Genomic DNA, 23,440 nt, shown 5'->3' on the forward strand with positions numbered 1-23,440 from the left:
ATGGCGGAACAGGCTTGGGAGCTGAATGGCCTCCTCCTGTCCCTATGTCCCTATTACTAGTGTGGAGCCAGTCATTAATGTTCTAATGTTCCCAAGACAGTTTGTTCTTTTATATTTTATTCATTCACTAAATCCAAGAAAGGGGAAAAATAGTTAATGTTTTTAGGCCAGATGGCAAATTACAGTTTAAATATTAAAATTTACAGTATGATTTGAAAAGAAAAAAAGTGATGAATTTTTCTCTGGAATTCCTGTTGTTAAACAGAAAACAATACAGAGCCGAGTGGAACTGCACAGAGTCACTGTCACAGTGTGAAAAACACCTCTGGTGGAGCAGTCTGCCCATGGAATACCGTCGGCGCATTTCGAAGACGAAGAAGCCACGTAGTATTCCCGGTAGAGGATCTCCGACACTCCAAAGTTACACTTTGAATGAGGACATTTAACTCTCGCAAGAAACAAGTCACCTCGGTTTTTCCCTTGGTCCACCCGTTAACGTCCAGTTCGATTGTACACAGTTCAGTTTGCCGTGAGGGACTCAGGGCCGCGTTGCCCCGGCGACGGTCTGGCGCTTAACGTTCCGCAAGACTTGACGGGAAAACGTCCACAGAGTTGCCTGCCGCACACATTCTGCTCAAAGTTCATTTTCCAGCTTGCTTGGGAGGTTGTGAAGAGGAATCGGAGAGTGCGGTCCCCCGTCTTATGTTCGTCCTTTGAAGCTGTCCATGCATGCGTAGCTTCCGGTAAACCTGTAAATCTCTTCCAAGGCCGTTTGTGGGAGGATACTGCAACCAGCAAGGAGAGGGTGGGGGGAAAGAGAGAAAAAAAAGGTATAAAAAATAAGTTACGTTTTTCTTTTTATGATGACGTTTCCCCAACAGCTGCTGCATTTTGACAACTGTAATTAAACTGGACACCGTGAAGTATCGGCTCGGCTCTGTCCCACACACAGTTAAATCAAGGTGCCGTCACCGCAGTGCAGGCAAGTGCAGCGGCTACCTTGCACACAGCATGGTCCCAAACACAGCACACCGGATGAACGGCCATTTTCTGTTGGTGTTGATTCGAGGGAGGAATGTTGGCCAGGACATCAGAACTTCCAGTTCCTCGTTAATTTAATGGCCAGTGTGATCTTCTGGGCTCATTCCAATTGTCTAGATGGGTGGGAGAGGAATTTCCCAGATTTTTCCCACCAAATTGGCCTGGGCTTTTAATGTTTTTTTTTTTGCCTCTCCCAGGAGATCACACGGTTTCGGGTGGGGTGGAGTGTATATGTTGTGATACACACGGTATCACAGGCTTGGCCTGCTCCGATGGTGCTCGCAGGCCAGGGGCCGCGCAGACTGCTGGGCTAGACCGCCACGCTGCTCCTTCCGCTCCCCAGTCTGCTCCTAGCCCAGCAGTCTGCGTGGCCCCCGGCCTGCGAGCACCATCGGAGCAGGCCGGGGAGCGGAAGGAGCAGTGTGGCGGTGTACCACTCCAGGAAGCAGCACGTGCTGGAGCAGGAGAGCAACGGCAGTGAAAAGGGACGTCATCAAGGTCCAGGTCGCTGATTGGAGCTTGGGCAGGTACAGCAGGAGCAACGAGGTTGGGGCGAAGGAGCGACGAGAGATTGTAGAGGGACGTGATCGGGGCCCAGGAGAGGCAAGAGTTTGGGGCCCAGAAGAGGCAAGGGCCTAGGGGCAGCACGGGCCAGCCCACACTGCGATATGTGTGTGCACTAGGTCCGTGCAGCAGAGCTGGTCTCCAGTCGTTTTGCTACTGGGCCAAGACCTCGCTCTGTCAAGCCCGTGTGGTGGCTGGTGTGCAACGGCCACCACATGTGAAAAAAATCCACGCAAATGCATCTTCCACCCTTCAAGATTTAGTTCAGATCTGGAATTTTAGGTCCATCATTGAAACATCAGTGAACTTTTTGACGTGGAAGCAAGTCATCCTCGATTCGAGGGACTGCCTATGATGATGATGATCACAGGCTCAATGGACCAGATGGTCTTTAGCTGTCCATCATTGTTCATATGTTCATTAGCACCACAGGATGTGCAATGATAACCGAGCCTTATTTCACAATCTCAATGGAAGGATCACTCAATGCAGCACTCCCTCAGTACCACACGGGAGCGTTACTCTAGATTGTGTATTCATGTCCTGGAGTCAGGCTTTGATCCCCAATCTCTCAACTTCAGGGCAAATATCAATGGTTTAACAGAGCAACTTTTCATTTTGCTCTCCTTGCTCCTGTTTTTCCCCCTCTTCTCCTACAGGTTCTTACTTTATCTGGGTTATTGGGCAACAGTTCCAGAGGTGCTGGCTGCTCTCTGCTATTTTACCCAACTGGCCTTTCTTCATGAGTGAGCCTGGCCAATGTTGGATATTAGATTGTGAGGGTTATCACAGCCGAGCAAGGCCCAGTCCCACACTCCCACCCACTTTGCAGTACGGTTCACAGGATCGCGGTAAGTTAACCCTTGCTGATTTCCTCTGTCCCCCCCCCCTGCACCCCTCCCCTATCCGCCAAGGCCACCTCAACGCCCCACCTAACTCAGCTAGCACCAGAACAGAACCTGGAGCCTTCCTGGGCTGTGCAGCTCAGTTTCAAACATTTACCAACCGACCCATTCTTAACACAGTTAAGCATGAACTGAAGATCATAGACGGGTTACATTCCCCCTCCAATTAAAAGCGGTGTCAATTCCTTGTATGCAGTGAATTTTCTTCTGAAGCACTCTGGCCTGCTTTGGTATGGAGCCAGCCCCATGGAGCTTGACAGAAAATGTCATCACAAACTCATTTCACTTTGTGACCTTCGCAGGCTGTCAGTAACTGCACTGTGGGTGGTATCGAACTATGGAGAGGGGTCTGTAGCTCCTGCGTCCATCAGAATTCCAGACAACTTTTACTTTCTTTCTCTACAAATCACGAGGTGGGTCTAGATAAGGGAGGCCCATCCAGAGAAAGCCTACCCCCCATCCACCATTTGCTTTAAATGATTCCCAAAGGCAGAAGTCCATTCCTTGTGTTGAACACTCTGTGATCCGTCCTAAATTTGCCTTTTGCCAGTTAGAACTTGTACTCTCTCCCCTCCCCTCATTCCATGGTTTCTGTTTCAGCACTTTATTACTTTTACCTCTCCATGAGGAGCCCCTTCAATCACCTCCTTTCAAGGCAGAACTGCCCCAATTTGGAGGGAATGATTGAGACCTTGAACCGACCTCACCTTTTCATGATGACGAGTAAGTGCATGGTCCAGGGGAGCAGCAGGAGGGCCTGGTTAGTCCGCACCGCTTCCACTGTCCGGCGGGCAACCGTGTCCGGTTTCAGGGGCGGGAACAGCTTTGGAAACCTGCAGCAGAAAAAAAATCAAATCAACACAGGAGAGATTGGATCTCCTTGCCCAGCGCAAACTCGCATCCCATCAGTTTCGCATCACACTGGAGTTCAAAACACAATCCCACTGGTTCTTGAAGCGTGAAGGTCTGTCAACGCCTTTGAGAGGACAGAAGTGGCCCAAGGCTTTGACCTCACAATGACCCTGTCCCAAATCCCGAGGATTGGGTCACTGAAACATTCAGGGAAGGTGCTGTCATCTGTACTGGCACAAGAGGCACCTGCTCCACTGAGCAGCATCCTGCCACTCCGAGAGAGAAAACTCCAATTACATAAAAACATAAAAAATAGGAACAGGAGTAGGCCATCTGGCCCATCGGGCCTGCTCCACCATTCAATACTATCATGGCTGATCTGATTTTGGCCTTCACTCCACTTCCCTGCCCGCTCCCCGTAACTCTTCACTCCCCTATCGTTCAAAAATCTGTCGATCGCCACCTTAAATATATTCACTGACCCAGCCTCCACAGCTCTCTGGGGCAGAGAATTCCAAAGATTCGCGACCCTCAGAGAAGAAATTCCTCCTCGTTTCCATTTTAAATGGGCGACCCTTTATTCCCAACTGCTTTCAGCTTTGAGCAGGTAATGTGCAAAGGCTAGTGTACCATTTCGAGCCTAGTCTGCGCTGATCACAGCCTGAGCTAGGGCAGCTACAATTGGGCTCAGCATCCCGCAGTGATCACAGGTTGAGGGCAGTGTCAGGCCTGGTGGGGATCCTGGATACTGACTGGATTAACACTGCAATTGAAATCAACACTATGTACTGCCTCTGCGAGCAATGGATGCTCGATCACAGTGTGGCCCAATCACACCAGCAGTGAAACCAAAATATTCCAAAAGAATGTGAAAGCTGAGCCGTTCTTTGCAAACTATTCCAACGAGTGCTTTTGATGATAAGATTCTTCAGCATGAAGTGCTTCAGCTGACATTAACACACCACAGTGCTGGACAGAGTACAGAGAAGAGCTTATCATTGGATTAGAGATTGTTCTCTCGTACCTCTCCCATAGCAGTCATTCTTCCATCTATTTATTGAGATACTACTAGGTGCGTCTCAGAGCTTTCCTCCCTTTCTCCTCCAAGTACACGTGTGACATTGCTCTCTCCCTTATATAAGAAAATAAGAAATAGGAGCAGGAGTCGGCCATCTGGCCCCTCGAGCCTGCTCCGCCATTTACTAACACCATGGCTGATCTGATCATGGACTCAGCTCCACATCTCTGCCCGCTCCCCATAACCCTTAATTCCCTTATCGCTCAAAAATCTTGTCTATCTTCGCCTTAAATATATTCAATGACCCAGTCTCCACAGCTCTCTGGGGAAGATAATTCCACAGATTTACAACCCTCTGAGAGAAGAAATTCCTCCTCATTTCAGTTTTAAATGGGCAGACCCTTAGTCTGAGACTATGTCCCCTAGTTTTAGTTTCCCCTGTGAGTGGAAATATTCTCTCTGCATCCACCTTGTCGAGCCTCCTCATTATCTTATATGTTGCGATAAGGTATATATATGTCTCATTCTTCTGAACTCCAATGAGTATTGGCCGAACATAATCAACCTATCTTCACAAGTCAACCCCCTCATCTCCAGAATCAACCTCGTGAACCTTCTCTGAACAGCCTCCAATGCAAGATTATCCTTCCTTAAATACAGAGACCAAAACTGTACGCAGTACTCCAGGTGTGGTCTCACCAATACCCTGTACAGTTGCAGCAGGACTTCTCTGCTTTTATACTCTATTCCCCCTTGCAATAAAGGCCAACATTCCATTTGCCTTCCTGATCACTTGCTGTACCTGCATACTAACTTTTTGTGTTTCATGCACAAGGACCCCCAGGTCCCTCTGTACTGCGGCACTTTGCAATTTTTCTCCATTTAAATTATTACTCTTCTCTATAACATGCCTCCTACTCCAACTCCTTCTTTTGCTGTTACCACATCTCTTGCCTCCTTCAATCCTCCTTACCTCCCACAACCAACAGCCTTGTAAAAGGAAGAACTTTGATCTACAGAGCAGCCTATCGCCTCAGGAGATCCCAATGTGTTTTGCAACCAAGTACAGCAAGTAATCAGGAAGGCAAATGGAATGTTGGCCTTTATTGCAAGGGGGATGGAGTATAACAGTAGGGAAGTCCTGCTACAACTGTACAGGGTATTGGTGAGACCACACCTAGAATAATGCTTACAGTTTTGGTCTCTTTATTTAAGGAGGGACATAATTGCATTAGAAGCAGTTCAGAGAAGGTTCATGAGGTTGATGCCTGAGATGAAGGGGTTGTCTTATGAAGAAAGGTTGAGCAGGTTGGGCCTATACTTATTGGAGTTTAGAAGAATGAGAGGTGATCTTATTGAAACATATAAGATTCTGAGGGGGCTTGACAGGGTAGATGCAGAGAGGATGTTTCCCTTGTGGGGGAATCTAGAACTAGGGGGCATAGTTTCAGAATGAGGGGTCGCATATTCAAAACAGAGATGACGAGGAATTTCTTCTCTCAGAGGGTTGTAAATCTTTCGAATTCCAGAGAGCTGTGGAGGCTGGGTCATTGAAGATATTTAAGGTAGAGAAAGACAGATTTTTGAACAATAAGGGAGCGAAGGGTTATGGGGAGTGGGCAGGGAAGTGGAGTTGAGGTCAAGGTCAGATCAGCGATGATCTCTTCGGCTCGAGGGGCCAAATATCCTACTCCTGCTCCTATTTCTTATATTCTTATGCAGGCACTGTTAGGCAACCAAAGCCTGGTGACCAGGAATCACTGCATTCAACTGGATCAGCCATTGATCGTATTGAATGGCGGAGCAGGCTCGAGGGGCCGTATGGCCTACTCCTGCTCCTATTTCTTATGTTCTTATGTTAACACCTCTCTCCTACTCTGCAGCTGTGGTGGTCCTGCATTGTGGACCTTCATCCTTCGTCCAGCTTGCCCGACTGAAGAATGCCAATCAATGGCCAACTGAAGAATGCCAATCAACGGTCTCTACAGTAAACGGCTATAGAACCATTTATCCTCAGCACTGACCTTGTCTTCATGCCGTGAAACATCTCAGTGCTGGTGTGGAAAGGGAGCACAGTGGTGGCATTGACCCCTGGACAGTCGAGGAGGCCCAGCGTCAGACTCTCCATGAAGGCGAAGGAGGAGGACTTGGAGGTGCAGTAATCGATGGCGCCTGGGATGGCAGACAGCGCCAGCACCGAGTTCATGCACACAATGTGCCCGTGTTGCAGCTCGAGCATCCGAGGGAGGAAGGCCTTTGTCGTCTGGGTGGGAGGGACCAAAAAATAGAATTACACAAGGAGAATTTTCAGATTGAATCATTGCATTCCTGGTTTCTGGATAAAATTTGGGGTGTTTTTTTGAATCAAATTGAACTGTGTTACTGCCAGCTCGGAATTGGGTTATGGTTTTGGGTTGGCTGCCAGTGGATTTCCGAAGGCTCTGAACATAAATGTGAACGATGGGCTATTGTCCACTCCCCCTCCCCTTGTACTGAGCTCAAACTAATTCAGAGGTGACAAGAGCCACATTCTAACTGACTGCATCAGCCCTAGCCCTCCATCCAAGAGAGAGAGAATCTTCACCTGTCCTGGATTTAAGCCCAGGCAGGCATTCCCACAAGGCAACAACAACAACTTGTATTTATATAGCACCTTTAACATAGTGAAATGTCCCAAGGTGCTTCACAGGAGTATTATGAGATTTAAAAATTTTGACACTGAGCCGCATAAGGAGAATTTAGGGCAGGTGACCAAAAGCTTGGTCAAAGAGGTAGGTTTTAAGGAGCGTCTTGAAGGAGGAAAGAGAGGTAGAGAGGCGAAGAAGTTTAAGCAGGGAGTTCCAGAGTTTAGGGCCTAGGTAACAGAAGGAACAGCCGCCAATGGTGGAGCGATTATAATCGGGGATGCTCAAGAGGGCAGAATTAGGGGAGCACAAACATCTCGATGGGGGTGGGGAGAGGTTGTGGGGCTGCAGTAGATTACAGAGATAGGGAGGGGAGAGGCCATGGAGGGATTTGAAAACAAGGATGAGAATTTTGAATTCGAGGCGTTGCTTAACCGAGAGCCAATGTAGGTCAGCGAGCACAGGGGTGATGGGTGAGTGGGACTTGGTGCGAGTTAGACTGACAGCATTGGCCGTTCTAGAGGGAATTACATCAAGCATTTTTTTAAAAAACATTAAATTACATTAAAAATACATCTTTGGTTTGAGTGAAGAGTGAGTGGGGGAGGGGTCCAATGCTGGTGTCCAACCTTGTCTGCTGGAACTTCACAGCATCTCCTTTATAATCTGGAGGTCAAACACAGGCGGCAGAATTCAGATATATTGGGGTGAGTTTTAAAACAAGGTGAAGAAATCTTTGCACTTATATATAGCACCTTTACAGATTTTCCAATCGTTTCAAAATGCTTCACACAAGTGAATTAATTTAAAGTATGGTGACTGTTTTGTTGGCAAAACATTTTTGCACATCAAGATCCTGCAAATAGCAATGAAGATGGATGGCCAGTTAATCTGGTTGTGGCAGTGCTGGATGAATGAGGAACGTTGGCCACGACACCGGGGAATACTGCCATGGGATCTTTACCATCCACCTGAATAGGCAGAGGGGGGGATTGGGTTTAACATCTCACCTCTGACAATGCGGCACTCCCTTAGTACTGCACTGAAAGAAAAATACTTGCATTTATATAGCACCTTTCACAACCACCGGACATCCCAAAGCGCTTTACAGCCAACGAAGTACTTTTTGAAGTGTAGTCACTGTTGTATTGTAGGAAACGCAGCAGCCAATTTGCACACAGCAAGGTCCCATAGCAATGTAATAATGTCCAGATAATCTGTTTTAGTGATGTGTATTGAAGGAAACTGGGAATAACTCCCCTGCTCTTCTTTGAAATAGTGCCATGGGATCTTTTACATCCACCTGAGGGAGCAGACAGGGCCTCGGTTAACGTCTCATCCGAAAGACAGCACTGGGAGTGTCAACCTAGATTTATGTGCTCAAGCCTCTGGAGTGGGACTCGAACCCACAACCTTCTGACTCAGAGGCAAGGGTGCTGCCCACTGAACCACAGCTCACACTGGAACAGCAATTATAACACTTGTGTGTTGGTGTGCGACACATGCTGGGAGTGGCCAGTGGGATTTGCAAACAGATTGTACAGTCTCATTAACCAGAAGCTTTAGTGATAAAACAGCATTGTAATGAGACAGGAGGTGGGAGGCCGAGAGGGTAACTTGCAATAAAGGTGGATGCTGGTGTTATTTAGGCGCTGCTAAGAGGCCTTGTACTAACCCAGAACTGGCCGAGCGTGTTGATGTGCTGGGATTTCAGCAGAGCATCGTCATCACTGTCTATTAGAGTCTTCCCATGAACCACTGCAGCATTGTTCACCAGGATGGTGACATCACCCACCTGCGCACAAACAAAGTGATTGGTCACAAACATTTCATCCCTGCCTCCGCTTTAAAACTCGAGTTCAACATGAGGGGCTTGAGCCCGCACTCAGACCAAGATTAACACATCTCAAAGATTGGCAGCTTCCCCCACTCGCATCAAAACCTACTTCCATTGAGGCAGCATCTCATCACATCTCACAATCAGTTACTTCAAAGGGTTTTGCAGGGAGGTGTGGCAGCCATTTTGCACACGGCAATATCCCACAAGCAGCACTGAGATGAATGATCAGTCTTTACAGTGCTATTGAGGAAAAATCTGAAGATCGGAATCGACCAGAGGGGCATCCAGTCTGCATTCAGTTGTAACTGAAGATATATTTCACTTTGAGATATTTGTCCCAGTGGAGCTCTAAGCTCTTTGCCCCTTGATAAGCTATTCTAAAAACCAACCCTTCTCTCGGTGAGGTAATACTTTCTTACACCGCGTGGGGGCTGAATGATGGCTGGGACACCAGGAGAATTCCCAGCTCTTAAAATGCCATAGAATCTTTAAGCATCCATTGGGAACAGACAGACTGCACCTTGGTTTAATATCTCCCATCAGAACAGTACCAGGACTTTACACTGCCCGGGTTTACTTACAGCCAGACACCAGTCCCCAGCTTGCACATGGACTATAGATTGCAGGAGAGTTGCTGGCAGAGACCCACCTTCTCCCGTACAGCCTTGGCTTGTCGGTAAACCTCCTCTTTGTTGCCCACATCGCAGACAAAGTAGTGGCACTCCACTCCCAGGCTCCGAATTTCCTCACAGGTCTCCTTCAGACACTTCTCTGTTCGACCCCACACAACGATCTGCAAGTAGAGGACAATAGTCAGTTAGAATCCCCATTGTTTCCACTCCCCCTCTCCTTGCATTCACCTGGGTGGGCATTATTCATCGTGAGCCCAGACAGTCATGGTGGGATGCTGCTTGGTTATCGGTGGGGGAGGTGGGTGAGAACTCTGGCTCATTCCCCCCGCCCCTCACAGGCCAATTGCTGCTGGCTAACATCAGTTAACTGCGCACAGACCAGGGATGAAATCACGGGGACCGTTCCAGGGAGTGTGGCTCAGTATCACATCCAATGATGCACTTAGCCAGTCACATTTGCTTTCAAGTCAAGGGGCAACTTAATCACATCACCAATCTGGTGACTGAGTCACCTCAGCCTACAGTGCCAGCTGTGGCTCAGTGGGCCGCACTCTCGCCTCTGAGTCGAGGTCTGTAATTCTGACCTTCTGGCAGTCTATAGTTGTACGGACCAATGAAAGGGAAGTTGTCCCTTTGAGGAACTTTTCATTTATCTTTGTGGTAAGTACACTGCTTCACCTTGGCACTGGTTGGTGCGAGAGCGGCGATGGTCGTGGGTTCAAGTTCTGCTCCAGGGACTTGAGCACAAAAACCTAGGCTGACACTCCAGTGCAGTACTGAGGGAGTGCTGCACTGTCGGAGGTGCCGTTTTTCAGATGAGACGTTAAATTGCGGCTCCATCTGCTCTCTCAGGTGGGCGCAAAAGATCCCATGGCGCTATTTGGAAGACGAGCAGGGGAGTTATCCCCGGTGTCCTGGCCAATATTTATCCTTCAATCAACATCACACAAAAAAAATGATTATCTGGTCATTATCACATTGCTGTTTGTGGGAGCTTGCCGTGCGCAAATTGGCTGCTGCATTTCCTACATTAGAACAGTGACTACACTTCAAAATGAATTAATTGGCTGTAAAGCGCTTTGGGATGACCAGTGGTCATGAAAGGTGCTTTTTCCAAGTCTGATGGAGTGAGGTGCACACCATCTAAACAGGACAAAGCCCCTTTAAATCGCTGTGGTGATAAAGACTCGTGGATATTTAACAGGCTTTATACAGGATTGGGAAAGGAAGCAATCCGGACAGTCTGTCATTTGTAACAGCAGTGTGCACAGGAACACACCGAGGGCCGGGGGTAGAGGGGGACAGGGTCGCTTAGCACCTTGTGGGTTGAAGTTCCGGAAGGTTCATGTGAGGGGCAGTAGGCCGAGTTATACAACCACCGCCCCCTCGCACCAACCAGTGCCGAGGTGATGCAGTGTACTTACCACAAAGGTAAATGAAAAGTTCCTCAAGGAGACAACTTACCTTTCATTGGTCCATACAACTATAGGCTGCCAGAGGGTCAGAATTACAGACCTCAACCAGTTAACCCCTTCACCGCTCAACTGCTTTTGAAATAAACAACTGAGATCCGTTTCTATTGAGGGAATCCCATTTATATTTTAGCTCTGCCTTTGTGTTTATCCAGCTTCCCCTTAAAATGCATCTGAACAAATTCACAATGTCAGGCAATCCAGCATGAGGCGAGTTTCGTTCCGTTAAAGGTGCTATATAAATGCAAGTTGTTGTTGTTGTGGAGTGGGGAGGGAAGTATTTTGAAAATCAAATTGCACAATTAAACTTGAAGAATTACTGCAGGATACAACATCCCAGGAACGGCACAGTGCTCCCTCTCAACTTTGGGATTCTAGCAACCTTCAGAGACCTGCTGGAGATTCGTTCTCACTGTCCGAACCCACCCCCTCCGACCAGATAATAGTCTTTGAGAACTCCCCTCACAGTTGAAGTGCTGTCATGAGTTACCATGGGGACAGACCAGCCGCTGGGGCGCAATCTGTTGACAGTTTTTGCTGAAATGTTTTTGTGGCCTTCTGCCCAGTTCCGACTTTTTCACCTGCCTTTCTGGCAGTCATGTGCCGGGGTCACCCAGAGGTAAGGAAGGGGCAGGAGGCTCGGGGGGAAGCAGTCAGCCAGGCGGGCAGTCCCTGCAGGATTTTCCACTTGAGTGAGAAGCTGCCCTTGGTAATTTTATGGTCAGCGAGTTCTGAATTGAAAGTGTGTCGGGTTCAGGGGCTGCTGGCTGGGTGCCAAACAATGGACCACTTTTCAAGCAGAGCAAAGTAGATAACCCGAGCACAGTGCCGAGAGCAGCGAAACCTACCCTTCAACATTCACTCCTTACTCCCTCCAACTTTCCCGACTCATACTGAGGCACCGTTTCTCAGCCAATAAGCACCCCTCCGCACCAAGTCCCGATCGCCCATTACCCCTGTGCTCGCCGACCTACAATAGCTCCCAGTTAAACAACGCCTTGATTTCAAAATTCTCATCCTTGTTTACAAATCCCTCCCTGGCCTCGCCCCTCCCTACCTCTGTAATCTTTTTCAGCCTCACAACCCCACGAGATGTCTGCGCTCCTCAAATTCTGACCTCTTGAACATCCCGCATTATAACTGCTCAACCATTAGTGGCCGTGTCTTCAGCTGCCTGGGCCCTAAGCTCTGGAACTCCCTCTCTAAACCTCTCCGCCTCTCTTTCCTCCTTTAAGACGCTCCTTAAGACCTATCTCTTTAACCAAGCTTTTGGTCAAGTGCCCTAATTTCTTCTTTTGAGGTTCAGTGCCAAATGCATCAGTTTTATCTTGTTACACCGCGTTGGGACGTTTCACTACGTTAAAGGCGCAATATAAATAAAAGGTATTATTATCCCAGCCGAGTGACTGTTGTTCACATGCAGGCCCCAGTGAGTGTCGACTGGCTGTTCAAACCCACAGGGGCGTCACAGGTAGCCCAAACCAGTCCTTGGCGGTGCTTGTTCCAGCGGGAATCATTCAATACTGATCAGGCCCAGGAACCATACAGCGCAGGAGGCCATTGGGCCCATCGTGTCGGTTCTGGCTCTTTGAAAGAGCTAGCCAATTAGTCCCACCCCCCTGCTCTTTCACCATACCCCTGCACTCCCCCCCCCCCGCCCCCTTCTCAAGTATTTATCCAATTCCCTTTTGGAAGTTACTATTGAATCTGCTTCCTCCGCCCTTTCAGGCAGTGCATTCCGGATAACTAACTGTGTAAAAATTTTAAATTCTCATTTCCCCCACTGGGATTTTTTTGCCAATTATCTTAAATCTGGTCTTCTGGTTGCTGGCCCTCCAGTCAGTGGAAACAGTTCCTCCCTCTCTACTCTATCGAAACCCGTCACAATTTCGAACACCTCTATTAAATCGCCCCTTGATTTTCTCAGGCTCGAAGGAGAATAATCCCAGCTTCTCCAGTCTCGCCACATAACTGAAGCCCCTCATCCCAGGTACCATTCTGGAAGATTTTCTCCCTCCATAGCTCAGATACCGAGAGCAATAACAGGAACCCTACTGTCACCCCAGATCAGCAAATATGGGACAGATGGGGATCAAAGCTTGGAGCTTCCTAGTTTATATTGTCTGTACCACAACAGACAGTGCATTTACCCACTGAGGGAGACAAGTCGTTTCTGTTGTCCATTAGCAAGTCCCACTCCAGGGACATCAGCACAAAAATTCTAGGCTGACACTCCAGTGCAGTGCTGAGGGAGCGCTGCACTGTCAGAAATGCCGTCTTTCAAATGAGACATTAAACCGAGGCCCCATCTGCTCTCTCAGGTGGATGTAAAAGATCCCATGGCACTATTTTGAAGAAGAGCAGGGGAGTTATCCCCGGTGTCCTGGCCAATATTTATCCCTCAATCAACATAACAAAACAAATTATCTGGTCATTATCACATTGCAGTTTGTGGGAGCTTGCTGTGCACAAATTGGCTGCCGCGTTTCCCACATTACAACAGTGACTTCACTCTAAAAGTACTTCATTGGCTGTAAAGTGCTTTGAGACGTTCGGTGGTCCTGAAAGGCGCTATATAAATCCAAGTCTTTCTTTCTTTCTAATCAGACAAAACAAATCGACACCAAGCCAAAGATGGAAACGTTATGACAGGTGACCAAAAGGTTGGTCAAAGAAGTTGATTTTAAGGGGCGTCTTAAAAGGAAGTAAGAGAGGTTTAGGGGAGGGGGAATTCCAGAGCTTAGGGCTCCAACAGCTGAAGATACGGCCACCAATAGTGGGGCGAAGGAATTCGGGGATGCGCAAGAGGCCAGAATTGAAGGAGCAGAGTTCTCGGAGCGCTGCAGGGCTGGAGGAGGTTACAGAGACAGGGAACGTACGGTGATCTCATTTTGTAACTGCTGCGGCATTCCGTTTCTTCAGCGGCAAACACCGGGGTAGAGTTGGAGTTTTCCTGAGCACGGGGTTCCCGGGATTACTTGCAAACACTTCAATGGGAGTGAACGATCGATTCAGACCCTGGGCAGAGCGGCACACAGGGTGACCTGGTTTTCACATCTTGCTACAGCACACCCAGCTCAGGACTGCCAGCCCAGAAGGCTTTCCCATTGAAGGCCCATTTAGACACCTGAGTGAATGCAGTGTTCACAACGGGGCCGGATTCACACTCAGAGGTCAGACACAGAAAGGACAGAAGAATGAAGTACCCAAACGATGTGGAGTGCTGCTGGCTGGGGTGTCTGCCCACGAATGCCCTGCAGCACTGCCGTCTGGCCATTCGACATGTGGGAGTCCAGGCAGTGAACGCTAGCCTATTCAACTGCTGGAGGCCTCACAACGCAAACAGTGGAGTGACCTGGACAAAGGTGCCCCTAAATGAACATACTCACCCACATGTAACAATTCTTCCCTAGTCACAGGTGCAACAGAGCAGTAGGAGGTCAGTGGGTGCCCACCCGTGAGTGCATGGTGATTAATTTTTGAACTCATTTTTCGTGAGCCAGTCACCATACAGCACGAAGTAGGAAATAAAAAGCACTGGTAGGGGCAAAGGTAGGGTTTAGGGCTGGGTTCGCGAGGGGAACAGCAAGGGCAGGGAGGTTCAAAATAATAATGAAATGGGCTTTGTATCTGAGGGTAGGAGGACAAGCTGTGTTCACAGATTAATTGTAAATGGAGAGAGAGAGAACACGAGAAGCAAGCGAGAGGCCACGAGAGCAAGAACGAGAGAATACGAGTGAGAGCACAAGGGAACAGAGAGTGCGCACGTGAGAAAGAGCAGACGGGAACGCGATAAGGAGAGAAGACGAGGAAATGAACGAGAGGATAAGACCAATGCTTTGTGGCAAAGTCTTGGAGTGATTTGCTGTAATTCAGTGCAGGACTTTGAGCCGGTTATCTGTGCGAGGGGGATGAAGGGTTCAGATAGGAGTCACCACGACCAAGCCTGTTAGCAATGAGCCAGGGTCAATCACAGGTCACCTCCAACAGAGAGCAGTGTTAGATTGCACCCTTCTGTATCGAGCCCTCCTATCTAGCCCTCTGAGCAACCCCCCCACTGTAATACAATGAGCAGCACTGAGAATGCCAGCGTTATTGTTTTCGGACTGTGGGGAGAGGGTGGACAGAGCCTCACGGTGGGGATAGACAAAGGGATTTCACTCTGAACATTTGGCTCAAATACAGTCCAGAAAGAGCTCAAGAATTGTTAAATCTGGACACAAGCCTTAACTTGAGCATGGTCACAAAACGCACAAGTATTTGAGAATAACGTTCAATGGACAACCACATATGAATGGTCCATTTTCATCAAAAGGGAGGGAAATGAAGCAAAAAGAGTGATTAATTATCAGGTGAAAAGAAAATGATGGACAGTCCCTGACAAGGAGACACCATTAACTGAGCACATTACTCTCGCTCCCACCCTCGCCCCACACACTCTCCGTTTTGGTTAATCCATCACCCAGTGTGGTACTCACCCACACAGCCCGCAAGGGATCTCTAGGCTGTTCCCTGCAGTGTGGTGAATCACCTTCAGCCAGGGCCGCAGTTCAGGTGCTTACAATTGGTCTCTGCATCCTGGGACTAGGAAAGGGAATCAGCCCGAGTTCCCAACTCCTGATCGCTGCCTAGCAACACACTTCCAGGAACAGTATTCGCCAGGGACAAAACGTCAGGTCTGCACAGGAACAAGTTCAGTGGTGAAGTCCGTCACAGTCGAATAGCCTCCTGACTCCGAGTACCAAGAATCACCCGTAAAGAACGGCCACTGAGGTACCAACGGGTGGCTGGGGGCCTGTAGAACCCTGGGAGGGGCCGGCACTTTCAGGAAATGATGTTCCCTTGGGAGCATCCAGAGATTTACTGGAATTCTAAAATTAAGTAACCAAGAGTACATAGCTCGTCCTTTAATTGCAAAATAAAGACAGTACATGCTTCCGCAATGTTCAGCGACACCGTAAAAGATCCCCCACCTTCGCTGAGCGTTCTGGCTCAATAACCCAACGTTACGAGGCATTGCCAAGGTCTGACCATCCCAATAAACTGTGAAACCAGTGGTTCTCCTTCACATGTTTATTTACAGAATGTCTTAGTTCTCTCAGAACTATCCTGAAAATGTGGCTTTATCTTTGCTTGTGTCTGTAAGTGTAGGGCCAGCGAGTGTCCACAGTCTGCAGCGGTGGCCCCTAGCTGCAACCTGCTTCCCAACGCCCCCGCCCCAACCTCCCCACTTCCCCAACCGACCCCCGCTTCCCCTGCCTGCCCATCCCCTCACCCCACCGCCTGCTCATTCCCCTGCCCCAACCTACACCCCCACCTCCCGCTCATTGCTCCACTTCTCCAACCTACCCCCGCTCCCCCACGTACCCATTTCCCCCCAACCCCCACTGCCCACTCGTTCCCCCCACTGCCTGCTCGTTCCCCCCACCGCCCACCCATCCCCTCACGCCACCGCCCGTTCATTCCCCCACTTCCCTAACCTACCCCCGTGCACCCGTCTCTCTCCCCAACCCCCACTGCCTGCTTGTTCCCCCCCCCCCCATCGCCTGCTCGTTTCCCCTCCCCAAACTCCCCCGCCCGCCTATCCCCCCCCTGCCACCGCCCATTTCCCCATACCACCTGTTCGTCCCCCCACACCCCCCCCCACTCGTTCCCCCGCCCCAACCTCCCCCATCCCCACTGCCCGCTCGTTCCCCCGCCCCCACCGCCCGCTCGTTCCCTCGCCCCAATCTTCCCCGCCCCCATCGCCCGCTCGTTCCCTCGCCCCAATCTTCCCCGCCCCCACCGCCCGCTCGTTCCCTCGCCCCAATCTTCCCCACCCCCATCGCCCGCTCGTTCCCTCGCCCCAATCTTCCCCGCCCCCATCGCCCGCTCGTTCCCCCGCCCCCATCACCCGCTCGTTCCCTCGCCCCAATCTTCCCCGCCCCCATCGCCCGCTCGTTCCCTCGCCCCAATCTTCCCCGCCCCCATCGCCCGCTCGTTCCCCCGCCCCCATCGCCCGCTCGTTCCCTCGCCCCAATCTTCCCCACCCCCATCGCCCGCTCGTTCCCCCGCCCCACCCTCTCACACCCCCACCGCCCACCCATTACCCCGTCCCCACCGCCTGCTCATTTCCCCGACCCAACCTCCCCCTCCCCACTCATTTCCCCCGAACCCAACCATTTCGCCCACCCCAACCTCCCCCCTCCCCCACCTCCCACTCAATCCCCAGCCCCAACCTCCCCCCCTCGCCACTCATTTTCCCCTTCTCGAACCTCCCCCTCCCCCACCGCCCGCTCGCTCCACAATCCGCCTGCTGGACGTGTATTTCCTCTCTAAGTGGTAAACAAGATTAATGACATCATCAGCACTCGGCTGACCTACTGTTGAACCCAGGGCTGTGACTAAACTGCAAGGTGCTCCCGCCCCTCCTCCAACACTTCCAGAATGACTCAGAAACTTTCTGACATAAAAGAAAGACTTACATTTATATAGCGCCTTTTACGACCACCAGACCTCTCAATGCGCTTTACAGCCAATGAAGAACATGGAACAAAACAGAGACAGAGACACAAATAGAAACAGAAAGAGAGCGAGAGAGTGCAAATGAGACAGCAAGAGAGAAAGAGCTAAGAGTAAGAAAGAGCGAAAGAGATGGCAGAACTAAGTAAGAAAGAACAATTCCAAATCAATTCAGGAAAAAGCTGGCTTTTTTGAATGAATGAATTATAAAGATAGGATTTGAGTTTTGATGCGATTCACTCCGTAAAGCCAATTCTACCCCATCCTTCCCCACCCCTGCCCCCACCCACAGAACCAGCAGAGGGCACAGAACCAGCAGAGGTCACAGAACGGAAGCAACCCGTGTGTGCCAACCAATTCTGGCTGTATCTTCATCTGCATGGGTCCTAAGCCCTGGAACTCCCTCCCTAAACCTCTCCACCTCGCCACCTCTCTTTCCTCCTTTAAGACGTCCCTTTAAACCTACCTCTTTGACCAAGGTTTTGACACCTGTCCTAATATCTCTATGTGGCTCGGTGTCCGATTTAGTTTGTAAACGCGCCTGGAAAGCGCCTTAGGAGGTTTCACTATGTTAAAGGTGCTATATAAATGCAAGTTGTTGCCAGTCCAAAAACTCAAAACCTACTCTCTATCATCATCCCTATACCGGGGGGGCGGGGGGCAGAACAATGACAAAGTCAGAACATCCAAAAAAGCAATAAAAGTAGATACAAGACCGGGAGGTCCCGGGTCTGATCCTGATCTCCGTATTGTGCCCAGTTAGCCGATCAATTTCAGCCAGGACAACAGTTGGGAAAGTACAATTGGCCTCAGTTCCCCGGGATAAAGTGCAGGAGCCAGAATTCCTGCTGCTGACAGCTATTGAGTGACCCTGACTGAATGGGAGCGTGCAGGGATGCAGGGCAAAGTCAGGATCAGACTCGACTGTGATGCTTCCAGTGGCTGAACAGCCACTATTTTCGGCACCTGCATTATTTTAATGCCAGGGCTAATGGAGTTACGATAAACGAGGCAACACTGATGGGAAAATCCAGGGTTCACTGTCCCGGAAACACCACGCGAGAAATGGCCACTTGCAGGAGGTCTGAGGGGTCTAATACCATCGGGGAATCGACCCCTCGGGTCATCGGTGGAGGGGCAACTAGCACAAGACAATCCACATAATAATAATTGTTTACACATATTAAAAATGATTTTGAGAAGTGAAGCAATTCACCTCCAATTCACGCACCATCCTGACTTGGAAATATATTGCCATTCCTTCGTCAAAATCCTGGAACTCCCTCCCTAACAGCACTGTAGGAGTACCTTCACCACACGGACTGCAACGGTTCAAGAAGGCGGCTCACCACCACCTGCTCAAGAGCAATTAGGGATGGGCAATAAATGCCGGCCTTGCCAGCGATGCCCACATCCCGTGAATGAATTTAAAAGATGTAGCTGTGGAGAGGAGTTCCAGTGACGGCTGAATGCTGTAGAGAGGCTTGGAATCTCGTTTAAACTACCGGTCACTTCCTGGCAATTTATCTTCCACCAGCCATCATATTAATCCAAAGTGTCTCTTTGCCCCACACCAAAACAGCCTCTTCTGCCCCACGCAGGTTCACACTACAGCCCCAAACTCCTCTACACAATCAGACTGCTGCACATGGCTTTAACTCAACAACTGAATTCGGTGTTCACTTGTAACCACTTGACCATCCATTGCAGCTCGACATTAAACCGAGCTTCTGCATTTCTTGATCAATGGAGGTTTCTTAAATATATACCTTCCCCATCTCTCTTGAAGTTACTGAGGGCTTGGCATCATTCTTATTCTGTCTGTGAGGCAAACTCTTGAATTAACGGCAACCTTTTTTTCAATATTGAAACCAAGTCAGTATTTTGCGGGTAACATCGGTCTTGAATTGAGGGGAGCTAATTATCAGATTAAGCTCCCCTTTCCACTCCTCCGAAGATATAACTCAGGCTGGGGGCACGGGGCTGTGGGATGGGGGGGGGGGCGGGGGCTGTGGGGATGGGGGGGCGGGGGGCTGTGGGGAGGTGAGTGTGGGGCTGCGGGGAGAAGGGAGCATGGCGCTGTGGGGAGGGGGACACGGGGCTCTGGGGAGGAGCGGGCGCAGGGCTGTGGGGAGGAGGGGGCGCGGGGCTGTGGGGAGGGGGTGCAGGGGCTCTCCAGTACCCTGTCTGAGTGGCCATACTGCATTACAAGCCACGCAGTTTAACCCACTTAGCACTAAAGATCTCCCAAGCTGATTGTGTGCGCACTTTGTCAAGATGGCTTTATAATTACCCGATTACGACAGAGGTATTTATCTAACAGGTTCTCTAAAGCACGGTTTAGAGCCCCTAAGCCATGTGCAATGCTTCTGTCGCAATCTCCGCTTTCTTCCTATCAGGATCATAAGGTTTTTGAAAATATTATCATCACAATTTGACCAAAACAATTATATTCCACATCACAGGGTACGTTGATTATAGTATAATTGGATCGCTTTGGGAGTTTCATGTTGGGCATGTGGACGATGTGGCCCGTCCAACGGAGCTGGTCGAGTGTGGTCAGTGCTTCGATGCTGGGGATGTTGGCCTGATCGAGAACACTGACGTTGGTGCGTCTGCCCTCCCAATGGATTTGCAGGATCTTGCGGAGGCAGCGTTAGTGGTATTTCTCCAGCACTTTGAGGTGTCTATTGCATATGGTCCACTTGGGGCTCGCTGGAGCCATACAGGAGGGCAGGTATCATTACAGCCCTGTAGACCATAAGCTTGGTGCCAGAATTGAGTCTTGGTCTTCGAACACGCTCTTCCTCAGGTGGCCGAAGGCTGCGCTGGCACACTGGAGGTGGTGTTGGACCTCGTTGCCCTTGCTGATAGTAGACTCCCGAGGTATGGAAAATGGTCCACATTGTCCAAGGCCACGCCATGGATTTTGATGACTGGGGGGCAGTGCTGTGTGGCGGGGTCAGGTTGGTGGAGGACCTTTGTCTTATGTATGCTTAATGTAAGACCCGACACGAGACTCCCAAAGCAAGCACTCTATTCAGAACTACTACATGGCAAGCGATCCCCAGGTGAGCAGAGGAAGCATTTCAAGGACACCCTCAAAGCCTCCTTGATAAAGTGCAATATCCCCCCGCCCCGGCCAAAGACCGGCCTAAGTGGAGGAAGAGCATCCAGGGGGCGCTGAGCACCTCGAGTCTCGTCGCCGAGAGTATGCAGAAACCAAGCGAAAGGAGCGTGCAGCAACCAGTCCCACCCACCCTTTCCTCCAACCACTGTCTGTCCAACCTGTGACAGAGACTGTAATTCCCGTATTGGACTGTACAGTCACCTGAGAACTCCCTTTTAGAGTGGAAGCAAGTCTTCCTCGATTTCGAGGGACTGCCTGTGATGATGATAAATTGGATAGTGTGATCTGCCCATTACTCAGGTGATCAAAGATATCGGAGGAGATAATCTATTTCCTCTGGTGGGGAAGTCCAGAACAAGGGGGCATAACCTTAAAATTAAACCTAGGCCGTTAAGGGTCGATGCCAGGAAGCATTTCTTCACACAAAGACTAGTGGAAATCTGGAACTCTCCAAAAAAGCTCAGGCGAGATCAATTAAAACATTTCAAAACTGAGATTGACAGATTTTTGTCAGACAAGGGTATGGAAGCAAGGTGAGTAAGTGGAGTTAAGATGCAGATCAGCCATGAATGATGGAACAGGTTCGAGGGGCTGAATGGCCTCCTCCTGTTCCTCCGTTTCTTACAAACAGCTCCCACTGAGCCAGATGTATTCAGAGGATCAGAGGCCCCTCGCCTCTTCCCCAGAAGGCGCTGACGTCTTGCTGGGTCAATCTCCCATTCTCCCTGTGTGTGCCTGGACACCAAGTGTTGACAGGCTGTTGGGACTGGTGGGGAGTGAGAGGCAGCAGAATCAAGCGTCGGTCATGCCTCAGTCTAGTGAACGTACACTCACTCTCCTTTCAGCAGGGCCGAGGGAGCAGCCAGCAGCAGTGGCGGGGAACCTGACTGTCCCAGAGGCGCTGCAGACTGCCTTGGCCTCCCTCAGGGCAGTCCTGGGAATACTGCCTGGGATTCCCACCACCCCACCCGGCACTGCATTCGCCCCCTGAGCCATTTAGTGCAGCCTGTTCTAGTAGTAGCACAGGCCGGTAAGTGTTTAAATATCACAGCATCAGACGAATGTGTCCTGCAGAAGGAGGGTGGAGTGAACTAACTGCCCAATTTAAAGACACACCGCTGGTATTGGGAGATCAGGACATTGCGCTGGTCTCTGCTAAACAGCCAACACGCAAATTCACACTTGCATTGGAAAACACATTTCCACATGCAATTAAATAAGGAAGCCCAGAGGTTTCTAACCGGGAATAATGCGCCCATTGGAAGGATCGCAGGGCTGGGGATTGGCAAAAGCAGCAAATTCTCAGCGTGCACAGTGATTGAAGGTTAAACTCCAGCCCCACGGACAATCCCACGTTCACAGACCACAGCACAATCTGGAAACTCTGTGACACACTCCCAGCACACATCTGCATCGCTGAAGATTTACTCTCCCCTTTGCCACACACCCCAAACACAATAATTGGGGAGGGGGGGCTTTTAATTCCTGCTTCTCCTACATAGCTGAACACTGCAAAATTCAAATATCAAAAGCGATCTTTCAGGAGCAAATGCCAGTACAATTCTGAAAACTGCTACTTTGCATCCCATCCATGAACAGAATTAAAATACAATTTTGGGGTGGGGAGGGGGGGAATGCAGAGATTCCCTGCTGACCCTCCCTCTGTAACCCCATGGCTGATGCACCATTTCATCCCCATCTTAATATGCATTTTTGCAATTAAAACTGCCCGCCTGATAATTCGGGGAGGGGGGGCACTCACCTTTCGAGCCCCTTGCCGGGCGAATTCGCGGGCCAGGTGGCGCCCGATGCCTCTGCCCCCGCCAGTGATGAGGACGATGTCCCGGCTCAGCTCCCGCAGCCTGGCCGGCAGCAGCAGCAACGCCGCCGCTCTCAGCACGTACAAAGCCATCTGCACCGGGAACAGCAGCAGCGAAGCCAGGCTCCTCCAATCCATCTCGGGGCTCATCCTAAACAACAACACACACACACACACACACAGAAAGGAACTGTTCCTCTGCAGCAGAAAAGTTTCTCTTCCCCCCCCCCCCCCCCCCCCCACTAAAAAAAAAGTTTGGCCAAACAAAAAAACTTTTTGCAACCTTCTAAGTGCGTGTCAATTTCACTGGCTTGGGCGCCTCCTGTTCAATCAATTTCTCTTGGTTTTTTTTTTAAACCATGGCTTTCTTTCAAATATTGTTTAATTTTTTGTTGTTTCTTCTTGTGCTTCTTCTTTGCAGTTGTCCGGGGATCACACACAGGTTAATCGTTCCAGAACCATTAGCCTCCCCCCCCCTCCACACACACACACACACACATACACCTCCCCAAAAAATTACATATAAATACAAGAGCTGGAAGCGTTTGTGTGTATTCGGAAAGGCGCAGGGAGTTTTTATACAGCAGTCCATTAATCCTGATTGACGAGTATAAGTGTCGGGAGGGAGCTGATCCGCTCGGTACTACTGTGTGAAGCCGAGCCCTCAGCCCACACCCCCACCACCCCCCCTGTAGTCAGCGGCAACACGCCAGGCTCTCTCACACACACACACTGTTCGCCTGCACCCAGCTCTGCTTCCCCACCTTCCACGAGGATCCGCACAGCTTTTGCCTGCCCAGCAACCACTAAGCATACTCGACAGGCATTAAGTACAATAATTAACAGATTGCAATAAAGAATTAAAAAAATAACTTGCATTTTTATAGCGCCTTTCCGGACGTCCCAAAGAGCTTTGCAGCCAATGAAGTACTTTTTGATTGCAAGATGGTTACGAATCATCTCCGGTTTAAAAAAAATAAATATTTGGAAAAATAAATTAAAAAAATAAATCAGGGGATGCCTGTGCCTTTAATTAAAGAGA

General features: G+C 49.8%; 1 protein-coding gene across 1 annotated transcript; it reads right to left on the reverse strand.

The window, feature by feature from the left end:
- Nucleotides 1-108: 108 nt before the first annotated feature.
- LOC139228813 (short-chain dehydrogenase/reductase 3-like) lies at nt 109-22,612 on the reverse strand. The gene is made up of 6 exons (XM_070860209.1): nt 22,342-22,612; nt 9,494-9,637; nt 8,680-8,799; nt 6,405-6,643; nt 3,218-3,343; nt 109-785 (listed from the first exon to the last, which is right to left on the reverse strand). The coding sequence occupies exons 1-6, from the start codon at nt 22,546-22,548 to the stop codon at nt 701-703; spliced, it is 921 nt and encodes a 306-aa protein (XP_070716310.1). The 5' UTR covers nt 22,549-22,612; the 3' UTR covers nt 109-700.
- Between the last annotated feature and the right edge of the window lie 828 nt (nt 22,613-23,440).

The sequence above is a fragment of the Pristiophorus japonicus genome, chromosome 18, assembly GCF_044704955.1.
Source record: "Pristiophorus japonicus isolate sPriJap1 chromosome 18, sPriJap1.hap1, whole genome shotgun sequence".
Taxonomy (NCBI): Eukaryota; Metazoa; Chordata; class Chondrichthyes; family Pristiophoridae; genus Pristiophorus; species Pristiophorus japonicus.

Coding starts and splice junctions, on each gene's coding strand:
- LOC139228813 (XM_070860209.1), bottom strand. CDS start 22,548: ATGAGCCCCGAGATGGATTGGAGGAGCCTGGCTTCGCTGCTGCTGTTC. Junction 3,344..6,404: donor TTTCACGGCATGAAGACAAG/GTCAGTGCTGAG, acceptor TTTCTGCTGCAG/GTTTCCAAAGCTGTTCCCGC. Junction 786..3,217: donor TTACTCGTCATCATGAAAAG/GTGAGGTCGGTT, acceptor TGCTGGTTGCAG/TATCCTCCCACAAACGGCCT.